This window comes from Spea bombifrons, chromosome 10 (assembly GCF_027358695.1).
Source record: "Spea bombifrons isolate aSpeBom1 chromosome 10, aSpeBom1.2.pri, whole genome shotgun sequence".
NCBI classification, from domain to species: domain Eukaryota; kingdom Metazoa; phylum Chordata; class Amphibia; order Anura; family Pelobatidae; genus Spea; species Spea bombifrons.
In genome coordinates, this window is record NC_071096.1 from 25584334 (window position 1) to 25606841 (window position 22508).

General features: G+C 38.5%; 1 protein-coding gene across 1 annotated transcript in view; it reads right to left on the reverse strand.

Moving 5' to 3' along the window:
* The window catches only part of ACTN3 (actinin alpha 3), a 31828-nt gene extending 12974 nt beyond the window's left edge, over positions 1-18854 (reverse strand). The window contains exons 1-4 of the mRNA XM_053449588.1: positions 18484-18854; positions 2476-2590; positions 1920-2039; positions 988-1074 (exon numbers count right to left, since the gene is read on the reverse strand). Coding sequence (XP_053305563.1) covers positions 988-1074; positions 1920-2039; positions 2476-2590; positions 18484-18615 — 454 coding nt within the window. The 5' untranslated portion in view covers positions 18616-18854. The remainder of the gene's footprint in view (positions 1-987; positions 1075-1919; positions 2040-2475; positions 2591-18483) is intronic.
* Positions 18855-22508: the final 3654 nt, after the last annotated feature.

Here is a 22508-nt window from a genome sequence, read left to right on the forward strand (position 1 = left end):
ATATATATATATATATATATGTATGTAAGCATGGAAGTGTACTTGTGTGTGAGTATGGATATGTGTGTGAGTATGGATGTGTGTGTGTGTGTGAGCATAGATATGTACTTGTGTGTGTGAGAGCATGGATGTGTACTTGTGTGTGTGAGCATGGATGTGTACTTGTGTGTGTGTGTGAGCATGGATGTGTAATTATGTATGTGTGTGTGTGGTCATGGATGTGTACTTATGTGTGTGTGTGTGTGTGCACTGATGTGTAATTGTGTTACTGTGTGTGTAAGCATACATTTGTAATTATGTTAGTGTGTGAGCATGGATGTGTATGTGTGAGCATGGATGAGTAATTGTGTGTGTGTGTGAGCATGGATGTGTAATTGTGCGTGAGCATGGATGTTGGAAGGAGGGGTAGCAAGGGGTAAAGAAGGCACAGACTAGCAGTTTAACATGGGGAGTCTGGGGGGAATTAAGTGTATATTCAAATAATGACAAGTCAAACTTTCCTTGAGGATCAGTATCAGAGCCATTTAGTTAACACATTTGGCAAGTCGCTACACAGAATCTTCACAATGGGCTATTAAAGGGTTAATATTTCAAGAGTTTCAGGGTCAGCTCATTTAGAAAGTTCCCAGGTATGCTGATATGTATTTTCAGGGATCAATGATGTCCGTTGTGTTTTGTATGCACAGATCGTGTGCTTTTGGCAAGCAGGGTGGGCCAATGCTCCAACTCCAGTATGGTGCAGTCTGGATGCCCAAGCTGGGTTTGAAGGATCTGGTCCATGACTTTAATGAAGCCTCATCAGGCTAAGGAGCAGGGCATTAATAACCCCTGGAACATGACAATCAGAGAGACTGTTGTGGGGAGAGGCTGTTCCCCTGTGCTATCAGGGTAAGGAGGGGCCTTGAAGAAAATCCCAGAACCAAGTGTAGCAAACCAATGATTACATTTTGTTTGTGTGACATGGTAGCTCTCTAACCCAATACTGACCTTCAACAGAAATGTCCTGGATAGCAAAACGCAGAATGATAGTCCAGATCATACCCAGAGTCATCTTCAAGTTGCCATCAACAATTTCTGTAGAAAGAGAAAGATAAAAAATATGCTTTTAACACAAAACTCCAGCTTTATCTGGATTCTCTTACAGTGCCATGTATAACTCCAATTTGTATGTGTCTCCCCACACCCTAAAGAAGGTCACATTTACACATCCCTTAATGTAACAAAGTAATACACAGAGAACACTCGGAATATAAAATGCAAGGGCAGTGGTAGCCCAATATAATTTAGTGGAGCAGTGGCAGGACTATTCTCCTACCTTACCTGTCCAACCAACACAGGTAGCAACACGGACCTCTATCAATTTCACAGCATTGTGGGCCACTCAAGGGATATCAGATGATCTCCCCAACCATACATGAAAACCATGACAATAAAACAATTGGGTGGTATGGACATATTGCTGCCAACATGCACAGCACTGACATTCCACAATGTTTTTCCCAATATTCACTTTTGTCTGTATTCTTCCACACATTATTTATATTTATACAGTAGCTACAGATCTCAAAAGTCTCCAAGTCTGTGTTACAGTGACACACCAGCGGTCATACTGTCAGAGAACAGGCTTTCAGTGTCACTGAGTTACCATGCTCTTTGTGAGACGTGTTCATGTTTCCACTCCATATCTGTCATTGTATCACCTTGTAAATGGGAAAGGAATTTCATAATACCCTTCTGTCGGTATCACCAATTAACGTGTAAAGAAATTCCTTTGTTCTTGGGAATGATAAACTCAGAACTCCATTGTTCAGCAAGCAGTGGCAAGGTCACATAATGTTTGCTTGCATATGTCATGCTGTAGTGGGAAAAGAAGGCTTGTGGCTGCTAACTTACATATTTATGCCTCCAAATTTACTTACCTTCTGCACCGATAGATACAAGTTTCACTCCTTTGCTGGCAATAAAATCCAAAGCCTTGTTCACATTTGCAATCTTATGAAAACGCATCTTTCCCTTGTCAGGTTTAGGTAGTCTCTCCCCTGGAAAAATCCAATGCATGCATTTTAGGAACACAACCAATTACAATATTAAGGCACATTCAGGGTTCATAATCATGGAACGACAAGTTTTTTTATTTTACATGACCTGTCACTTTTCAACCTAGCTTTTATAACTTTATACGCTAAATAAACCCAAACAGATTAGGTTGTTGACTGTTGTGGATTGCTCCTTTCTAGCAGGCTAGGAGAAGGCAGAGATGGTCAGGAATGAAAACTGAACAGATAATGCTGCCTTTGCCTCTGTTTGTAAGACGCACCTCTTCTGAAACAAGGTTTTGCGCCATAGTGTATCATATGATTTTTTTCCTAAAAGATCGTGACAATGATTTAAATTTAGAAGTTAAATCTCCTTTCTCTCGGTGCTCGTTTGCATCTTCCTTCTGTTATGTTCTCCGTTTTAAAGGATATTACTTACCAGAAATCACCTCAAGCAGAAGCATCAATTTAAGTCCATTTCGGAAGTCTTCCTCTATGTTTTCAATCTGCGTACCAGCTTTTCTCAGGTGCGAATTACACCAGGCTGTGAAGGTCTGCAAAAGGAAAAAGGGATGAAGAAAATAATTTAGAGTAAAAGATGATAACAAAATACACTACAGCACCTTCTGATCAGCTTCTGATGGGTACACTCTGGAGCACCCACATTAGGTATGCTATTCAACTACATCCACAACTTTCTTCTTGAATAATTTGTACAGAACATAGTTCTCTGTGCAAATGATTGTTATTTTGTCGATAGCCATACAACAATATTGGCTGTATATGGACAAAAAATTATGTGTAACACATTGGTGTGTCGTTGCATATATATATTAGACTTTTTATGAAAAAAGACGTACCTATGGTGTTAAATATTTGTCTCTGTTTCATGAACATATTTGTATTTCTACACTTGAGTTGTTAGTATGACCTAATTAAATGTATATAAGGATATTATTTCTGTCCTTGAGGGCTACAAATGGGCTACGGTTTGAGCACAGGCATCTCAATAACAATCTTTAATTTTAGGCAAGAATACACAGAATTCCTGTACATTTTTATTTTATTTTTTCCCATTGATTATGGCAGGAGCTCATTTTCCTGCTAGGTTGAAGTGTTACCCGACATTTGTTAAGGGTGAGAGGTATTTCCATCCTTGGATCAGCTGTGTCCCTATCTTAAGAACATTACACTTAACAATGTTGTTTCTTTAAAGATATCCACTTTTTTTTCTGTAGTGTCTGGCTAACCACGCAAATCTGTCAGCTTCCTAGAAATCTATTTATAGAGTAATGGTATCCTGGAGAGTCCCAAAGCCAGGTTTATAGGATACATGCAGCACATCATCTTGGAATGTGGGAGCTTGGTTAGCCCATACCAAATGAAAAGACAGGTGGCAGATACTATTACTGCCTGAAATGTGCGTGTAACATCTTCCTGAGGGTTTTATGACAGTGACGTTCTAATTATGACACCAGACCCAAAAGGAAAGCTCTACTTTAGCAAATGTAACAAGCTTTGTGTTTGAGCAATTCAGTTGTTAGGTGACCACTATTCAATATTTCACTTTAATATGTCACCTTAAACTTAAATAATATAAATTGGCTCTTTGGAGTAAACAAATACACATAACACAGGGATAGAGCAGATAGATTTTTTGGTCATATTGTTGGTTATAGGCCCACATCAGAGAAGGTAGAGGCCACCATGTGCCCTGGACCCACAAGTAGACACTACATATCACTGATTATGGGTGGCAAATCCTGCAACAGGAAATGTATTGCTGTGCTGTAAAAACATAGGTGATTATAGAGCTAAAAACATTGTCGTTCCATACATATTATACACATGCCTATTCTTAGGATGGCTATTGGATGCACATGCAGTTTGACCTCATACCCTCTAACTCTAGGGGCCAGTAGCACTTTAGCACCACCAACTTGTTTGTGGGGCAGTTCTGCAATTTTTTGCCATACTTGGGTTCCATTAACACTACTACACTGTTTATTTCAGTAGACCTGAAGATCTGTGACAGATTTACACCTTTGTTTCCTATGAGGCAATATTTGTTTTGTTGAGTATTATGAATATATTTCCTCATATTACTCATGTAGAAGTACCAATAATTCTAAATAGGGTGAATTTCTATAAATATCACTAGAAATGTATTAAAACATAAAGAATATTATCAGCTTTAATTTAGGTGGTACTCAATGGAACACACTGGAAACTGAAATTAAACATGTATGGGTTTATGGTATAAAGTAGAGCAGATGATCAGCTGCCCCGGGCCAGATGTTTATCGCTTATTTACTAATTGTTGCTGGCCGAGAATTATGCTTCCCCTCCCTCCTTTGTAAGGAAGTGGGAAGATCTTTTGGGACTGATACTTACTGAACAGCAGTCGGAAAAGGTGGTCAACCTTATCCAGAAGTATTAACTAACTACCACATTTCAGGAAAATGCATTTTGACTTTTGCCCACAGTGATGGCCAGAATTTTTCTGACTTCCGACCCAGGGTGTTGGGGATGTGAGGATCGAGTTGGTTCATACTTGTGTGGTGGGTTGCATAATTCGTCCCTTTTTGGAGAAGGTTCATTCGACTATCCAGAAGCTGGAGGACTGCCCTCTATTGTTTCCCCAGGTGCATTGCTCCTTCATCATGGTTAAAAAAGTTGAAGCGATCAGGGTGATGGAAGAGCTTATTAAGTCTGCCTCTGGTCAGATGCCCTCATATACCCCACCTGGCTTGGGTGGATACATTTCATGGGGTCTGGGGAATTTAAAACAATAGTGAAGTGAGGACATGGGTGTATGGGGCCTCTGGTGCTCCAGGGTTAATGTGGGCCCCTGTCTGCATCGTCTTTGCTGCTGGCGGTGGGACTCTGTATTTCAACACCCCCCCATTTAGGGCTTGTGGGCTTTTTCCTTTTTCTTCTCATTCTTGTTCTCTCTTTTTTTCTCTCACACAATTTCAAGGTTGTCTACTATCTTCCACTTCTCTTCTTTCACTTAAAGGTTATGAGGCACTGAATGGGTTAGCCCAGGGATTTCATTAGAGGTTACATGTTTAATGGTGATGGGTCTTCATCTGATTATGCACATCGTATCCTGACAGAAGATCTTTGTAAAGCCATCATAAAGCCTGATCACTCACACAAAAAATAGAGCAGATGACCCAAGTAAATTTTAACAACAGCAGGCCTTGAGGACACTCAGAGGTATGACTTTTGGCACGGCTGAGCTGGGGGCATTGGCAATACTTTTTTTGGAACTTTGTGACCTAATGAACAATTTTTAGCCCTCAAAGACAAATATATATATTATTAAACACTGACCCTTGGGAGGCATCCCTTTATTTAGCATTTGGTATTGATGGAGAAAACAATACACATACTGCGTTCTGATTGTTTGCATTCAATTACTAGACTAACTCTAGATTCTTCTGATGACTGTAGTGGACCCCACATTTTCCTATGTATTTTTCTATACTCGCACAAAAGGACCTTTAAAAAAGTAAATGTTTTGTTTTGGTAGACCCATTATCTAAAACCACCACTACAACTGATTAAAAACAAATAAAAGTATAGTACTGTGATGATTCCTCATTGTATTAAGCTCATTACTACTACAAATGGTTCCTGAGCTAAATCTTTGCAAATGGGCACAAATTCACCTCACCTCTCTTTGCCCACCCACCATAGAATGCATTTTTCCTGCCACTTATATTCAATGCCATAACCTAATTAAGCCTGGTCCATCTTTACAAATATCCTAGTGACCTCACACCCCCTCTGACTTCCCCCAATATCCACCCCTCCTATAGAGAAGGAATCTTGATCTAATTTAGACATTGCCTTTAAAGGATCCGCAGTCCGGAATAGCATCTGTTATATGATGCTGGATTCCTTGTCCTACTCGCCTTACACATGCAAACCATTATAGCTCAGCGCAGCGTCTTTACATGACAAATTCCCAATAACTGTACCTTTTGGACGACCTACCTTTTAAAAGTAATCTTAAGTAATAATATATCTTATGTGATTTTTATTGATTGAAAAAACAGTAAAATAGAAAATCATATGTATGCAAAAAAAATATGTTCTGTAAATTACAAATCATGTTCTGTCGTTCCACAAAGTTATAAATCATAAGAGAAATACATACAATGTGATTTTTATTATTATTATTATGATGACACTACCCTACTCTGGGATAAACAATGCAGAATTCAAGATTATTTTAAGCATTATTGTTTCCTACATTTTCTTAATTAAATGTGTATTTTTTACAAAAGGGACAATTGTGTTCTATAGTTTTGATTTTTATATTGGAAATATAATGAAATCATTAATCTTTAATGAGATTTTCTTTCCCTGGGCGAGCAGAACATGAAAATCCGATCACAACAGTGGCATTCATGTAATGTAATTAATATGTTGAATGGGCAAATTCCTTATAAGGAAAATATTTTATTAAATTAGATGCAATTTGTATTTGCTTCTCATTGCTAATAATGCACTTCTCTACAGAGAGTTGAAACGGGGAACCTGCAATTTGTTTTACAGTTCCTGCTGAAATTTCCCTTTTTTCATTTTCTTTAAATAATTGGAGATGTATTAAAGTTTAGCAATTTTGCAGTTATAATTTACTACATTTCTGTTAAGTATCATTACTGACTTTTTGTATGTGAAAAATCTGTTTTGAAGACTTTTATATATAATTGAAAAACCTTACTTCTGCTTTACCAATGTATTACTATGTTACTTAAAGTTTATATGTTCCTAGCAGTAAAGTGCTTAATTGTAAGCTTGATGTGCAAAATACGTGAAGAAGTTTCTGCAACTTTTCCCACTTGTGATGTGATTAATAGATCTTCGGGAATTAGCCTTGTTGGATCCTGAGGTTTCTTCTTTCAGCTCAGTGACAAAGGCACATCCCTGGGGGCCTCAGGTTTTGGGCCCTCGGTGCTCTACTGTTTGTGTGAGATGAGTGCTTGCTTCACAACTACTGATTCAGCAGTTCCTGCTACATCCAAGGATGAGTGGAGCTAGGTCCATAACACATAACAAGATTTGGTGTGTGTGTTTGTGTGCAGGAGTGCATGCCTAGTGGTCCCAGCACTACAGGCAATAGTATTATTTCTGCTCACCAAAAGCCTTCAAAGGGGCTGTCCACTTCTCCTCTCCATCCTACTTGACAAGTATGACACTGTATGGCAGGAAATAATGTTTATTGTGCAACAGAAAGTTTGATCTTTACAAAATGAGCAATTTTTAAAACAAAAATTAATTACCATCTCATAGGTGAACAAAATCACTTACATCTTTCCCCAAAAGATGGTTCTGCCTTTCAGTGACTTATGTGGGATTTTACAGTAAATGACCAACCACTTTAGAAATTAGGTTTTCAATATGATTTCAACAATCTCTATTACTATAGAGGCTCACGAGCATTCAATTTAGCAGCCAACTGTTCATATTGGTTTATTATATGCATTATGCGAGGTCTAATCAGCTCTTCTTACATGTTAAAGAGTGTATTGGTACATTAAACATGTAGTTTAGCTAATAAATCCCTCCTACTTCCATTATGACACAACCTTTTCTTATTCACAAACAACTTAAATTCCCACATTTGTGGGCAATGGCATTATGTGGGGTCACAGTGCCCCGTTTGTGAACTATGCATGAAATACATGAAATTTGATGCCGCTTGCTGGAACATTTACAAAGAATTAGCTGCTTTTGACAATTAGCATTTTAAATGACTCTATATCTTGTTCGTTTTGTTCTAGTTCTAGAAATTACCATTTTAGTGTTCTATACATAATTTCATAGTGCAGAGGAGTATCTAGGCTATAGCACCTATGGCTCGTGCCATAGGCGCCATTTGAAAGGGGGAGCCAGTGAGCGCCGTCTTTTTTTTAAAAAAAAACTTTTGATGCAGAGGAGAGAGAGGGTCGAGAGAGGAGAGAGAGCAACCGCTCGGCGCCCCTCATTCTCCTCCACGAGGCCTCTACCTCCGTCTCAGTGCCCGCATTTCATGCTGAGTGCCGTGATATGACGTCATATTTCGGCACTCAGTAGTGAAGCAGCGGCACCAGCGAGCAGCTTTTAAACGCTGTCCTTTTTTTTGATGCGGAGGAGAGGGGCACCTAGCAACCCGCATAAAAGCCGCTCGTTGGTGCGCGCTGCTTCACTGCTGAGCGGCGAAATATGACGTCATATTACGGCGCTCAGCAGTGAAGCAGCGGGCACCGCAGCAGTGCAGGAAGACAGAAGCCCCGTGCTCCCGTCACTGGACCTCAAGGTAAGAGAAGGGGGAGAGGGGTTAGAAAGTGATAAGGGAAGGAGAGGGGTTAGAAAGTGATAAGGGAAGGAGAGCGGATAGAAAGTGATAAGCGAGGGAGAGGGGTTAAAAAGTGATAAGGGAAGGAGAGGGGTTAGAAAGTGATAAGGGAAGGAGAGGGGGTAGATATAAGTAAAGAGTGTGAATTAATGTGTGGATGCATTGAGTGAATGAGGGACAGGATGAGTTAATATGTGAATGTATTGTCTGTATGAGGGAGAGCATGAGTTGTCTGTATGAGGGAGAGCATGAGTTAATGTGTGGATGAATTGTCTGAATGAGGGAGAGCATGAGTTAATGTGTGGATGAGTTGTCTGAATGAGAGAGCATGAGTTAATGCGGATGTGGAGTTGTCTGAATTAAAGTGTGAATTAGTGAGTAACTGTAAAAGTGTTTGTGTATCATAGATGTATAATTGTGGAAGGGCAAAGATGGCACTAGCAGGAGGTTTGAGCCTTGGGGACCAAGATAGCGCAGGCAGGGTGTATATGGGACAAAGATGGCACAGGCCAGGCTGTTTGGGGACACAGCTGACTTGTGCTGGGCTATTTGGGGACAAAGATGGCAAATCTTATGTGTGTAATCTGGGTGCTGGCCAGGTTCTATGTGGGCAGTGTGGACGCCAGGGCTGGTGTGCAACCTGTGATCTATGCCTGTAATTTAGGGGTTTTTAAATATACCTTTAAATGCCGTGTTTTTATGTGAATTTCAATTGATCTGTACTTGCAAAGCTGGGTTTTTGTGTTATTCTGTAGATCCATATCTGCTATGCTATGTTTCCATACATTATTTATGTATACCTGCAAATACAGGGTTAAAATGTCTTATTCAGTTGTTTAATACCTGCAAATGCGGTTTCCATGTATTTATTTGATCTATACCTGCGATGCTACGTTTCATATATTATTATTGTGTACCTGCAAATACAGGATTTGTATGTCTGATTCTGTTTATTTGATCTATACCTTCAGTGCTGAGATCACAAGTGAATTTCAATTGATCTGGGTTTGTATGTTGATCTATACCTGCTATCGGCAGCAGGGTCTAATATTTATATATATATATATATATATATATATATATCTGCAGCAGGGACTAATATTTATATATAATAAATGCGTTTTAGATATTTGGACAGGGGTGCAATTTCAGTGCTTGCCATAGGCGCTATTTTCAGTAGATACGCCTCTGTCATAGCGGCAGTAGACTCATCATTTCAAAAGCAATGTATCTCTGATGTAAAAATGGCCTTCTATTAAGAATCTACACCATACAAATGTATACAAACTTGAAAGTAAACTTTTGGGACATATGTATTTAGAAACATACGTAGTTGCTACAAATGTTTGCTTATCACCTAAGACAGTAGTGTATCGATTTCATCAGTACTTGGACTCTCATTTTTTAGGCCCAGCTATCATGGATATTCCATGCATCCCAATTCTTTGTCTAAAAAATCTTTTGTGTCAATACTGCTTAATGATCGCTTTAAGCACTGCGTAAATTGTTGGTGCTATATAAATAAAAGATAATAATAATATTGATCCCCCATGCCCACAAGTGACTGTCATTTTACATTTAAATTGCTGACGTAGACTTCCTGGGTGCTCTTGAAACACTTTGTTGAATATATGTATTGTAAGAAGCGCTATGTAAATTGTTGGCGCTATATAAATAAAAGATAATAATAGTAATAAATAATATATTTTATAAGTTGTTTGCGATAATAACCCCAAGCACATTTTATCCTTTTTCTGGCATCAGAGATTCAAATGAATATATTAATTTTAAATAAGACAGTGAATGCTGTATGCTGTATGCACTGTGTCAATCTATATAAGTTGTATATAAGATTATATATATATATATATATATATATATATATATATACATATTTTGAACACTATAGGAAGATCTTACTTTGGTTATACTGGTCTGTCATTACCTGTTTCTTCCTTGCCTCATTAATATTTTTGTTGGGAAGATGTAATCATCATATGACACAAAAGTGACACTGATAGGTTGTTACCATAGCAACAGTACAGGAACTGATCTGCCAATGAAGCTACATTTGGTCTTATCGGCCATGGTCCTACCTGGCATTTGCCTGATGTGCTAGATGGCCAGTCCAGGACTGACCCTACCGCCCAACACTCACACACATTTCTCAGCTAGGTGTGGAGTCTGGACAATGGACATTTCAGGATGACCTTAAGTCAGCATCCTTGATGATTCAGTTTAAGGGAAAATACGATTTCCCAGTATTTGCTGCTTTTGTCGATAAATATATATGCTGTATAAGAAGTAGACTACAGAACAAAAACCCTGCTCTTTTTTTGTTGAAAATAATCAACGCATAAGCTTTTACATAATGAAGATAGCCGTAATTAAGCCCTTTGACCACCTGTTCCTAAAACAGATTTTACTGAATATGAAGAAGTACAATAAGATACCAAATTAATAAATATAATGGAGGACTGCTTATGCAGAACATGTATCTAAACTTAAGAGGTGCCCAATGGGTGGCTAAATGAGGCCTAATTAATCGTTTATATAGAAGATTAGTTACTATTGATAACAACAACCTCTACTGTGGCATTTGGAGTGGCATTTGGAGTGGCATTGGAGTTTAGAGGCGACTAATATGTGCCATGTCTTTCAAAAGTGATGAATTTGTGTACCAATAACACAGATGCATGGAATTAGTATGTATGTTTTAGTACCCAAATGCATTAATTTACTTTCAATATAATAATCAATATTAAATCTCATTTAGTACTTCTCTGAGCATTCTGCCTTCAACCTCTTCCTATTTACCAAAGCTATTCTGAAACAAACCTCATGAGCCAAAGTTATAAACTTACATTTTATCTACAAAAAGAATTACTTTACTATAAATGGCATATATATAACAGTGGCAGACTGACAATATCTACTAGGTAGCAGTAACACATACAATATAGCTTAAAGGGTTATTAACACTAAAAAAACTGATAAAACACCTAGTAAAAACTAACTAATCAATTAAAAGACCTTAAAGAAAAAAAGAAGAGACTTTCATAAGAAAGTTTAGCTCAAGATCCTATGTAGTTCATGGCATCTATTTTATTAAAAAATATTGTATTCCTCATCTTCCTATATAAATTCAGTGTACATGTCTGATAAAATAAAATAAAACCTATATAGGTTAGGCCCTGAAGGGTGTGTAGTACAGTGAAATACATAGACGTGAATTCACATGAAGAAAGCAAATGTGCCAGTTGAAATGTATGCAGCGTCTGAGAGGAGGTTATATATAGATAAGGGAACATAGTTGGGATACAGATTCTGTGTCATTACTACATCTGTCAGAAGTCTTCACAAGTGAGCTGTATGTCCATTTGCACCTCATCCAATAAACCTAACAGCATAGGATCAGCAATTCTGTCAGACATGCATGTACAAAGGGTCAATGCCCCGTTGGAGTAAAATGTGCTGGCAACAGTGGGCAGTACCTACTAGAACCATAATTAATGACCATAATTAAAGACATTTTACTATGCAATGACGTGAACTTTTATGGCTTATAATGTTGCTGACTGTTTAGGTGTTCTGAGTAGGAAACTCAAATAGCATGTTTCTCCAGCAAGAAGGTCTATGCTGGCCCTGCAAAACGCATTATTCAGTCGATAAGGAGATGAGGCAAAAAGGTTAGTGATTCAACTCGGCATTATATAGGGTCTATTAGGTCAGGACAGGAAGGAGGGTTATTTATTTTGCATAATATTAACATATGTTTAATATAAGCTTTCAGTGTAACTGTTATTAATGTTAAGGTTAATGGCAAATGTTAATATACTTTATTTTTTGCCCTTTTTGGCTCAAGGGTACACCATCTTGTTCAAGAGGCTTGCATGTGCTGGCTGCAGGGGTCTATTAGGGGATATATAAACTTGATATGATCTTATACATCCAACGTACAGCAGGGCATCACTATATGACTGTGATATGACAACCCTAGCCAGATGGACGCTGGATAATGAACCCACCTACTAGGGAAAAAAGGACTGGGATCATGGGTTTCCAATCCTGTATGTTGCTTAACTGCAACACCGTGTAATTGATGTATTTAGTATTTAAAGATGTACAATTTAGAATTTGAGAAAAAGGGACAGAAGTGCCGTCGCTAGCAGTCCCAGTCAGGTGCTAACGACGGCACCATGCCGTCGCTAGCACTCTCCTACCTTGATGGGGGTCTGTGGACCCCCATCACCACCTAGCCCGGCGATCTGCCCCTAATTTTGAAGGGCATCACTGGGATCACCCGATCCGGCCGGTGACGTCGCGCGTAATGACGCGATGACGTCACCGCGCAACTTTATTGAAAACTGACAATTGTCAGTTTTCACGGTATGGGGGCATGCTGCTTAGATGCCTGTATCTCAGGCATCTGAGCAGCTACAGACCCCCAACATATACCGTTGGAAAGGTAATCGCCTCACCTTTCCAACGGTATAATGCCTGTAAAAAAAGAATAAAAAATATTATGTTAAAAAAATAAAAATGTACAAAAAAAGTAAAAAAAATGATTTGGGGGTCTCTAAAGGCAGATAAATAAAGATCAAAATTGCCTAGAGACCCCCAAATTAAATTATCTAAATATAAACTGGTTTAACTTTAAAAAAAAAAAAGTTTAAGTATTCTAGCTAAATGATCTCTGTGGTAGCCAATGTTACCACAGCGATCATACAGCTATAAAAAGTCACATTCCCTTTTTAAAAATGGTCGATACTAAATTTTAACCCCATGATCCCTTTGATCATGGGGTTAAATTTAGCCAATGGTAGAGGAAGGCAATTTTTGAAATCCAGATGAACTGCAAAAATCAGCCATATAGCCTGTAGTACGTAAGTTAACCATGTCATCCCTGGAGCCCCTTGCATTTTTACTGCAAAACTTATTTTTTGCTGTAAAAGTGATTTTTTTCTCCCTTTACGATCATCTCTTTGGGATTGTAAGGGGAAAGAATGGTGTGTGTGCTTCTGTGAGTGAATGTATGGAAAGTATGGTGTGTGCTTCTGCGAGTGAATGGAGATATGAAAGGCGTGTGAATGGTCAGTAATTAGGGTTGAAGCCTTGACGTGGCATTACTGCTCACGTAAGAAGTTAAATTATGGCACAAAAAGTACATATTTTCAAAAACTACACCCCTCGGCGCATCAAATGAGGGGCTGCATGTGTTTCTAGGACAAACCTGGAGTGCGCAAAACACAAATGAACATGTCGCTATGGTTAGAAAAAACATATTTTCTAGCCAAAGCGACATATTCCATCATTATCTGTGAACTTAACTTTTGTCCTAGAAATACATGTAACCCCTCATTTGAAGCTCCAAGGGGTGTAGTTTCTTGAAATGTGTACTTTATGTACCCTAATTTAACTTCCCAGATGTCTCGACCACCTTAACTTCAGATATGGCAGATTGGAGAATCTTGTTAAAAAATTGTCTTAAAACATTTAGGGGTGATGCCTGCAATTAGACAGCTCTAGACATCTGGGAAGTTAAATTATGGTACATAAAGTATATATTTTCAGAAACTACACCCCTTGGTGCATCAAATGAGGGGCTGCATGTGTTTCTAGGACAAACCTGGAGTGCGGAAGACATAAATGAACTTGTCGCTTTTAATTTTATTTATTTTTTATTTTTATTTGTGTGATATTCACTTATTTGTTGTGCAAGTCAGATTTGTGATACAAATACAAATAAGACCTCATTTGCTGCGGCTGGGGGTGTAGTTTCTAAAAATATATAGTTTTGTTGGCATATTTTAACATCCCGGGCAGCTAGAGCTGTTTAATTGATGGCAGCCATGCATTAAATTTAAAGATGAATTTTGTGATAGTCTAATAAATTTAACTTTTAGCAATAAAATATTAGAAAAACACAGTCTACTATTCTCAATGTCTGTTTATTTTAGACCGGTTACCTACTACAAATATTTAGCAACACAGGTTTTGATATTAGAGTTTAGAAAAATAACATTACAAACTAGTTTTTATTGAGTTGGAAGTGAAAAATTAGACTTTTTTCCCATTTTTGGTTGTATTTTGCAAACCTAATGAGACATACACATATAAAAATGGTATATTTGGAATCTGCTGGGTGTGCTGAAAAAAACAATATATGGTTTGTTATATATATATATATATATATATATTATATTATAGTTTATTCCCAAGAAATTTACTTGAAACACGTTTAAACGTGAGATGCACCAAAATGCCGAAAACTAGCTTAGCACCAGGGTGTGAAATGGCTTAGCAGCCAAGGGGTTAAATAGCAGATAATTATCGTGGTAATATTGTGAATGTTTTGCCTGAAAGTTGTGCTTCTAAAGATGGGACTGCATGTACCCATGACAGCTTGGATGAGTCCGCTGCATCGGACATATGCTTTATACCCCCTCTCTGCCCCTTTGTTTTCTTTTCTGTTTCCCACCCCTTCCTTTCCTTTGGAAAAAAAACAATAAATCTTAATATATATAAATATAGAAGGGTGAAAATTATATATCTCAGAAGTAGAAGTGAAATCTGCTTTAGGTGTATAAGTAACATTGTCCTAGCAGACACTCACAAGAAATTAAAATGCTACACTTCACAGGGCAAATACATCTAAAACCTTGCACGTAATATAGCATTATTTTTAGGGTTCCCAGAGGAGCCCTGCTACAGAAGACCGTGGGGACCTGGCGCACCCTAAGTATCCTTCCCAGGGGGTGAGTCCTTGGCTTTGTATCATGTCAAGCCCTGTTAGTTGTATAGGTGGTAGACTGCTATGGTCCCAATATATGTATCGAAGGACATGACAGGTGACTGATACTACAAAAAAAAAAGATGAAACAGCAGGATTTAAAGACAGAACAGGGAAAAGCAAAGAGAATGGGTGATGGCAATGCTGGTTTGTGGAAACAGCCACTAGTACACCATCACAAACCTAACTAGTGACTAGTCATCAATAGCCCCTCCAGTGGCTAATCAACAGGCCAACAAAAGAGAAACATAACAGGAGTAGTGGAACAATGCTACTAGAATTTTTGCCTCTAGTGGGTTTTCCTACACATAAACTCGTAAGTTCTAATATGTAACTAACACCCGGCCAGTGATGTATCCTGGGCCTAGGTTCTATGGGCTGGAGTTCTCTTGGTGGACCAGGTCCTCTGGTGTTCTCCTCAATGGGTCAGTTACAATGGAGATCTCTGATCAGCTCAATACAGCCTCCATAGATTGCATTAAAAGGCACTGCACACCGCGTAGTGAAGATGTGGAGGGGGTAGCTGGGGGGGCAGTTGAGTGGTCCCTTTAAATTTCAAGCAGCCAATCAGTGAGAAGGATTGTTACGCCACAGTATTAAACATACTACCCACCCATAACCCCTCCTAATCCTTTTAATGTTGTCTAGGGCTAGCCCTGCCTACCACACATATAACCACACCCCACTTGTGACTAGCCCCACCCCTCTTGAAGCCAGTCCCTCAGAAGATGGACAGCTCCGGGTAGCATGCCCTGGGAAGTTCTCGGGTATATTAAAGCATTGTATCAGTGTGTATTAGTTTGTCAATTCTAGTTTTGTCATATCATTTACATGTATTATTTATTTCTCTAAGCATCCCTAACACTACCTGAATATGTCATTATCCCACAGTAGAGATAACACCAGCATTACATAAATCCCGTACCAGTTCTAACTTTGCATGCAGATCACTTCATATGTCACATCAAACAAAAACAAGACCTTTTTGTGACAGGAAACACCCTGCAGATGGTATCTTTACACAAAAAAAGCATTATGTGATCTAAGATGTACCTGGCGATGTATGGTTATCAAGCTAAATGGGACAGATATTGCCCACGCGTGCTTCTCTACCCTAGCTGACCTAGAGCTTGCCGGCTTTATAATATCATGTACGTTTTTCTGCTAGCTCAGGACCACATAAAATGAGTATGCATGATCTAGATATCAAGTATGTGTTTCTGTTTCACCGCTCCACCATGGTTATTTTTACGGCAGTGCAAAGCGGCAGCTGCCCAGGGGCCAAGCAATGCTCAGAGACTCACAGCAGTTGTCATGTTATAATTGAAAGAAAGTAACACATATGAAACTCTGGGATGCTAGAAGAAAAAATCAGAAGACAATCCTGTGAGTTAGTAACAGTTGGTAGTCGACAGATCACTTTGCATTATATGGAATTCAGTCTGGAAAATAACAAATTCTAAATGGAAAACTGTTATCTATTGATAATGTCTATTAGTATATTTAGTCAGACTAACGAGTAGCCAGAAACCAAGCACCATAGTTAAAGTGGAACATGGGTGGCTACAGACATCAAAGTCAAGATTAATGAAATTAATGCAGTGCTTATGTCTCCGCTGTCCCTGTGCCTAATGACTACAGGAGAACATTCCATTTCAGAGTGATAACTCGTCATAACAATGGGCTTAATGTGGGACAATCAGCAGGAATATTCCATTGATTGATCCGCACTACTCAAGATTTACAAATGTGCCCCAGCTCTTATTATCTGCATTGCATCAATAAGGTTTTCACTGTCTTGTCACATACATTTTGGTTTTCAGATACCTTCATGTTCTGACTTTTGTATGATTTCAGTCATTTTGTCTTTTTTATAGGAAATATAGATATCCAGTTATATTAAAAACATAAGTGTTTCATAATGTTACGCTCCATTGTCTGCCCCTCTGCAGCTTTCTTTAAAATCCAATTTGGTTAGCATGTGTTGGAAACAACTGAACTGTGTGCATTAAGTGTGTTGTAATAGTCACAAAGTGTCCATTATGTCAGGGTTGCTTGGATGAGCTAATCTTGTGTGTTGAAAGTGGCTTTCCTATCAATTGTCTTTTGGCTACAAGCAGAAGGTTAGTGCAGGAAGGTACATACGTGTTTTCTACAACTTTTTTTAATATGAGCACTACAGAAAATAATCATTGTAAATATAACTATGCTAAATATTGTAATATTCCATTTCAATGTAACAGACAAATGTATTGGGAATTGAAGAAACTTTCGTTACAGAATTACCAAACGGGTAGCAAAATGAATTTGTGACCCACCCAACTTAGTATGGGCCTGGCACTTAAATTTGCACTTTAAAATTTACCACATTCACTTTTTGGTTCAAACACAGGAGAATTCCCATGGAGGCCGTTCATGCATCATCTGGAGCTGCTCTTAGAATTTAACTTTAAGGCAGCCTATGCGCAATCTCACTATCCTAATATAAAATGTATCTATGGAAAATGCAGAAGGTCATTCTACATTTGCTTTGAACCCTACAGTGCTCAGCCTATTCCAAACTTTCTGACACAGGAGGATAGAGTAACTTATTTGATGTCACTAAATATCTGGTAACTATCTTTGCCTCTATATATGTATGTTGAAGTCATAGGCAATCATAAAGTCTCCATCTCAGCTATGCCACCTGATCCCTCTCCTCATACATTCCACCTAATGATGACACCTCCTGCCTAAAATGTCACGATCCTATAAGGAATCATCTCTCCCCGAGTTATTACTAGGGACCAGCTGCTCCCAAAACCACAGATGTAGAACGTTCTCTCTCCAGCCCCCTCTTGCCCTCCCTTGTGAGGATCACCTTGCAGCCTTCCCAGACAAGAAATAGACGGTGGTCTATGTATGAAAAAAAAACAATCTGTCAATCTTCCTGAACTCACTCCTTCCAAAAAAGCAGTCTTAAACCAGGCTGAGGACAGGGAAGGGAGAGCTTGAGGCTTCTGGGCGTTGTTGGAGCCACCTGTTCACTTGCCAGCTGATGTGGCTTTTTAAGTATACACTGGGTTGTCCCACTGCCACATTCTTGTGTCTTGAGTGGGGACAAACTTGTAAACAGTTAGACTTTGTGTTTCTGAGATGATGGTAAATGTGAATTAAAACAATCTGTCCTTTAATATCACAGAAACTTTGATACTCTGTGTTTTATCCTGAATCCAGTATATCTGTATTATTATTTTAATCATTCAATCATCACACAGTACACATTTAGAAATTAAATAATAACTCTGACCCTGCTACTTTACCTTCCTCTGCTGCTTCTCCCATGCAGGGTCTAGGAGAAGGTCTCTATCCCAGTCTTCTTCCTGTGCCATGTACACTTCTTCTGACATAGTGTACGAGTTGGAATACTGCATATGTTGATCTATGGTAGTCATCTTCTCTCTGTCCCCTTCACACCGATCACTTCTCTTTTACAATCTTCAATGCTATTAACTTTGGGATCTGGACGTAAAACCTTCTAAAGCTCCTGCAGCACCCTGCCAGCAGGTAATAACTTTTTGAATGCAGCTTTTGTGCTGTTGTGTAGAAGGGAGATCTAACCAGGAATCCCCTCTTGGAGCTTCTTGCTTCCTCCTTCCAGCCTGCTGTCCCTGGTCAAAAATGATACACGTGACATATACCCCATATGTACCATCAGCTGGGTACCATGTGGTCAGATAGTGACCCATAAAAGGTCAGTGGGTGGTCTTGTAATGTCCCTCCCAGCCGATTTGTCTTGTAAGTGTAAACCGTTCGTGAGTTTAGGCAAATGTTCTTTTTAAAGAATTTTTTTTTTAAATGTTGGCATCACAACCCATTAATAAAAATGAATCCTATGTCTTTATCGCCTGTTTCATTTGTAAAACACTGCTTCTTAAGACCTCTCATGTTTACTGTAAGTGACATTTGTCATGATGTCACATTTTCCAAAATAGATATCTCTCCACTCTCTGTCTTCCTTGTCCTGCCTCCCCTGCCCCTGGCATACACTTCAATTGCAAGCACTTTAAGAGTCCAAGAATAGCCTTGCAGTAAAAGAAATAGCCTCCACAAATAGTCAGAGTATGACTCTGGTGCTGTACTGTATGTAGAATCCATTTTTTGGCAAATTGCTACTTTAGCTTAAAGTTTAACTTTTAACAAAGTGACTGAATAATTAATTTGTGTTGCATTCTATATTATTGAGCTTTCAGAATTTCGCTACAAAATAAAAAAGTGTACTGTGCGAACAGAAATAAAAAACATATTTTGTATATGAAGGAACTGTTAGGAATTTCTGCTTTCCATTCTTATATTATATTTACATTTATAGTTTTCATCCAGACTTTAACAATGCCAAAAGCTGCCATGCACTAGTAGCTATCAAGAGTTTATTTGAGATACAAACCAGACACACTGATAACATAACGTTAAAAAACACACTACTGGTTCAAATTTCTTTACCACTCAAGTACATACTTGATAAATAAAGCCTACGTGAAGAGCAGTTTAGGTCTTGAATACTTAAGTCACAGAATATTGCATTAATTGATGTTTTTATGATTTGGCATCAAAAATATATGTGAAACGAGGAATTTTCTAAGAGTACGGATTGCATGTTGAACAAAAGCCTGGACATTCAAGCACGTCTACCATCACGCATAGTTCTGTTCATGGGAAACATCTTCCTGCGTGCACAGTATCCTATTTGAGGATTATGCATGCTAACTTTTGCAGGACATCAGGGCTGAACACAAATTGTTTTTCTTTGGCACTTGCACCTATCCTGTGGAAGTAACCTACAGCAAAATTTTGTGTGTGAAAATTGCATTTTGTTCTTGCATTTATTAAGGTTGGTGAGGAAACAGCTGCATGAAAACTGGCATAATGATCCATGCTAAATAGCCTGGGTTGTGTGCTTTTAAAAGCATATTTTTTTAAAAGTTCTAAAATCTGTGAGCGCTACTATGGTCCCACTATGTTTGAAAACATACAGCTTCTCTATTCCAGCATGACTGTGCCCCAGCGCACAAAGCAAGGTCTATAAAAACATGGTTGGATGATCTTGGTGTAGAAAAACTTGACCGGGCCGCATACAGCCCCAACTTCAACCCCATTGAACACCTTTGGGATGAATTGGAACGGATATTACGAGTTAGGCCTTCTCGTCCATCATCAATGCCTTTCACAAATGCTCTACCGGATGAATGGGCACAAATTCCCACAGAAATACCCCAAAATATTGTGGAAAGCCTTCCCAAAAGAAGGGGGGGACCAACTACATATTAATGTCTGTGTATTTAGAATGCAATGTGATAAAAGTCCCTGTTGGTGTAATGGTCAGCTGTCCCAATACTTTTGTCGATATAGTGTATGTTAGAAAGGACTATACTTCACTGTCTTATATGTTTAACAAAGAAAAGCTCCATATCCTGAAAAATCAATTTACATACCTGGAAACTCTCCAGGTTTGACCCAGAGAACAGCACCGGTTCTCCGGGTCAACACCCAAATCCTCCAGGTTGCGGGAGAAGGCTCTTGACATACCCCACTCTCCGCCCGTTTCCCCTTTAAATTCTGACCGCGTCCCGCAAGGTTATGCTCCGGATAGTTCTCAGGTATGACAATATTTAATTTGTATGGTGAAACCGAAATGAGGAAAGTTACATAGATGTGCATAGACGTGAAAGGGGAGCTTATGTGCTTTTGGCCAAAGCAGGGCACACTAAAGCCTCGTGTTTTTTTAATGTATATATTTGTATGTTTGGATTAACCTTTAATAATTAATAATTTTAGTGACATTTTTACAATAAAGCAGGTATAGAAATTTCTAGACGAGTTTAAGCGTAACACATCTATAAAAGGTGTAACTAACAAACAGCACATGTTGCATATTAACCCTTTCAATGTCACTTTAATGCATATAATAGCTGTATTACCCCTTTATATGTTTATTGTGTCCATTGCTCAAATGCATGTGGGATTCTGGAGAATCCCCCCATTTTCATTTGCCTCTTTCCACACTCCCTAGCTAGTTACAGGAGATCTGTTCGGATGCACAGCCCTGCACATGATATACTCCAGCTCAGATTTTAATTGGCTTCCTGGAGGTCAGCCACTTGTAATATTTGCCCTGGAATGGACAAAACTGATGAAAATTCTGGCCATTTAGAGTAGTTTCCAAATTACGACAATTTAATTCATATACTTACATATGGGTACTTTTCCAATCTGCAGAAAAAAATATTTTGCTTCATTGTTTGTCTTTTTTTAGATCTTATTCATACAAAATAATGTATTACATTTATGAACATGGTTTCAAAAGAAAGCCCTACTTGTGCTGAAAGAAAAACTAACATATAATATGTGTCTGTATATTAAGTGAGTAAGAGGGACATTACGAGCAAGGAGAATTGCTGCTGTCGTGTAGTGTAAAAAGGCTATGGTCCGTAAGGGGTTAAATTTAAAAAGGTCTTTGTTATAAGTTGTTGAATCGCTGACTAATGAGGAACAATTTAGCAACTGTTCTTTTTTCTTTTTCCAACATATAGAATCTAGATTGGTCACTGAATCGAGCCCAATGTGTTCCAGTAACAAAGCATCTCAAATTTGAGAGACACCGCTGTATAAACAACACATTTTCACTGAAAGGGATGGTATAGAATGGATTATGTTGTCATTATAAAGTGCATTAAACCCTTCCTATGCCAAATACCCTGGCCAAAGAGGGAGGTGGTTCTGCTACTTTACAGATCTCTGGTCAGACCTCATCCAGAGTATTGTGTACAGTTTTGGAGACCCCATCATCTCCAAAAGGATACTGACATTCCAGAGAGAGCTCAGAAGAGGACTACCAAATGGCTTGCAGGATAAAAAGTATCATGAAAGACTATATGTAGCTTAGAGCAAAGAAGAGAAAGAGGAGATTCTGATACAAACATTAAAATGCTTAAAAGTGATTTAACAAATTATGAGGGGCTCATTTATTTCAAAGGAGGAGAAATGTTAGAACAAGAGGTCATAATCTTGAACTACAGAGTCAGAGGCTTAGATGGGCCATTTGCCTGTGCTTTCCCAGCAGATTCAAAGCAGCTAGCCCTAGAATCCACTGCTTAGGAGACTCTATTTTTTGGGAGAGCTAGGAGTTTATTTCCCTGTTTATTATCTACTGTGAACGTGATTTCTGTGTTTTAAAGAACTTTATTCAGTAATTGATTTAAGTAAATGTGAAAATTGTTCATTTCATACCTGATTATTATTTGCCATTATTTGAACTAAACCAGTGCTCTCCCAGTTGGTCCAAACCCAT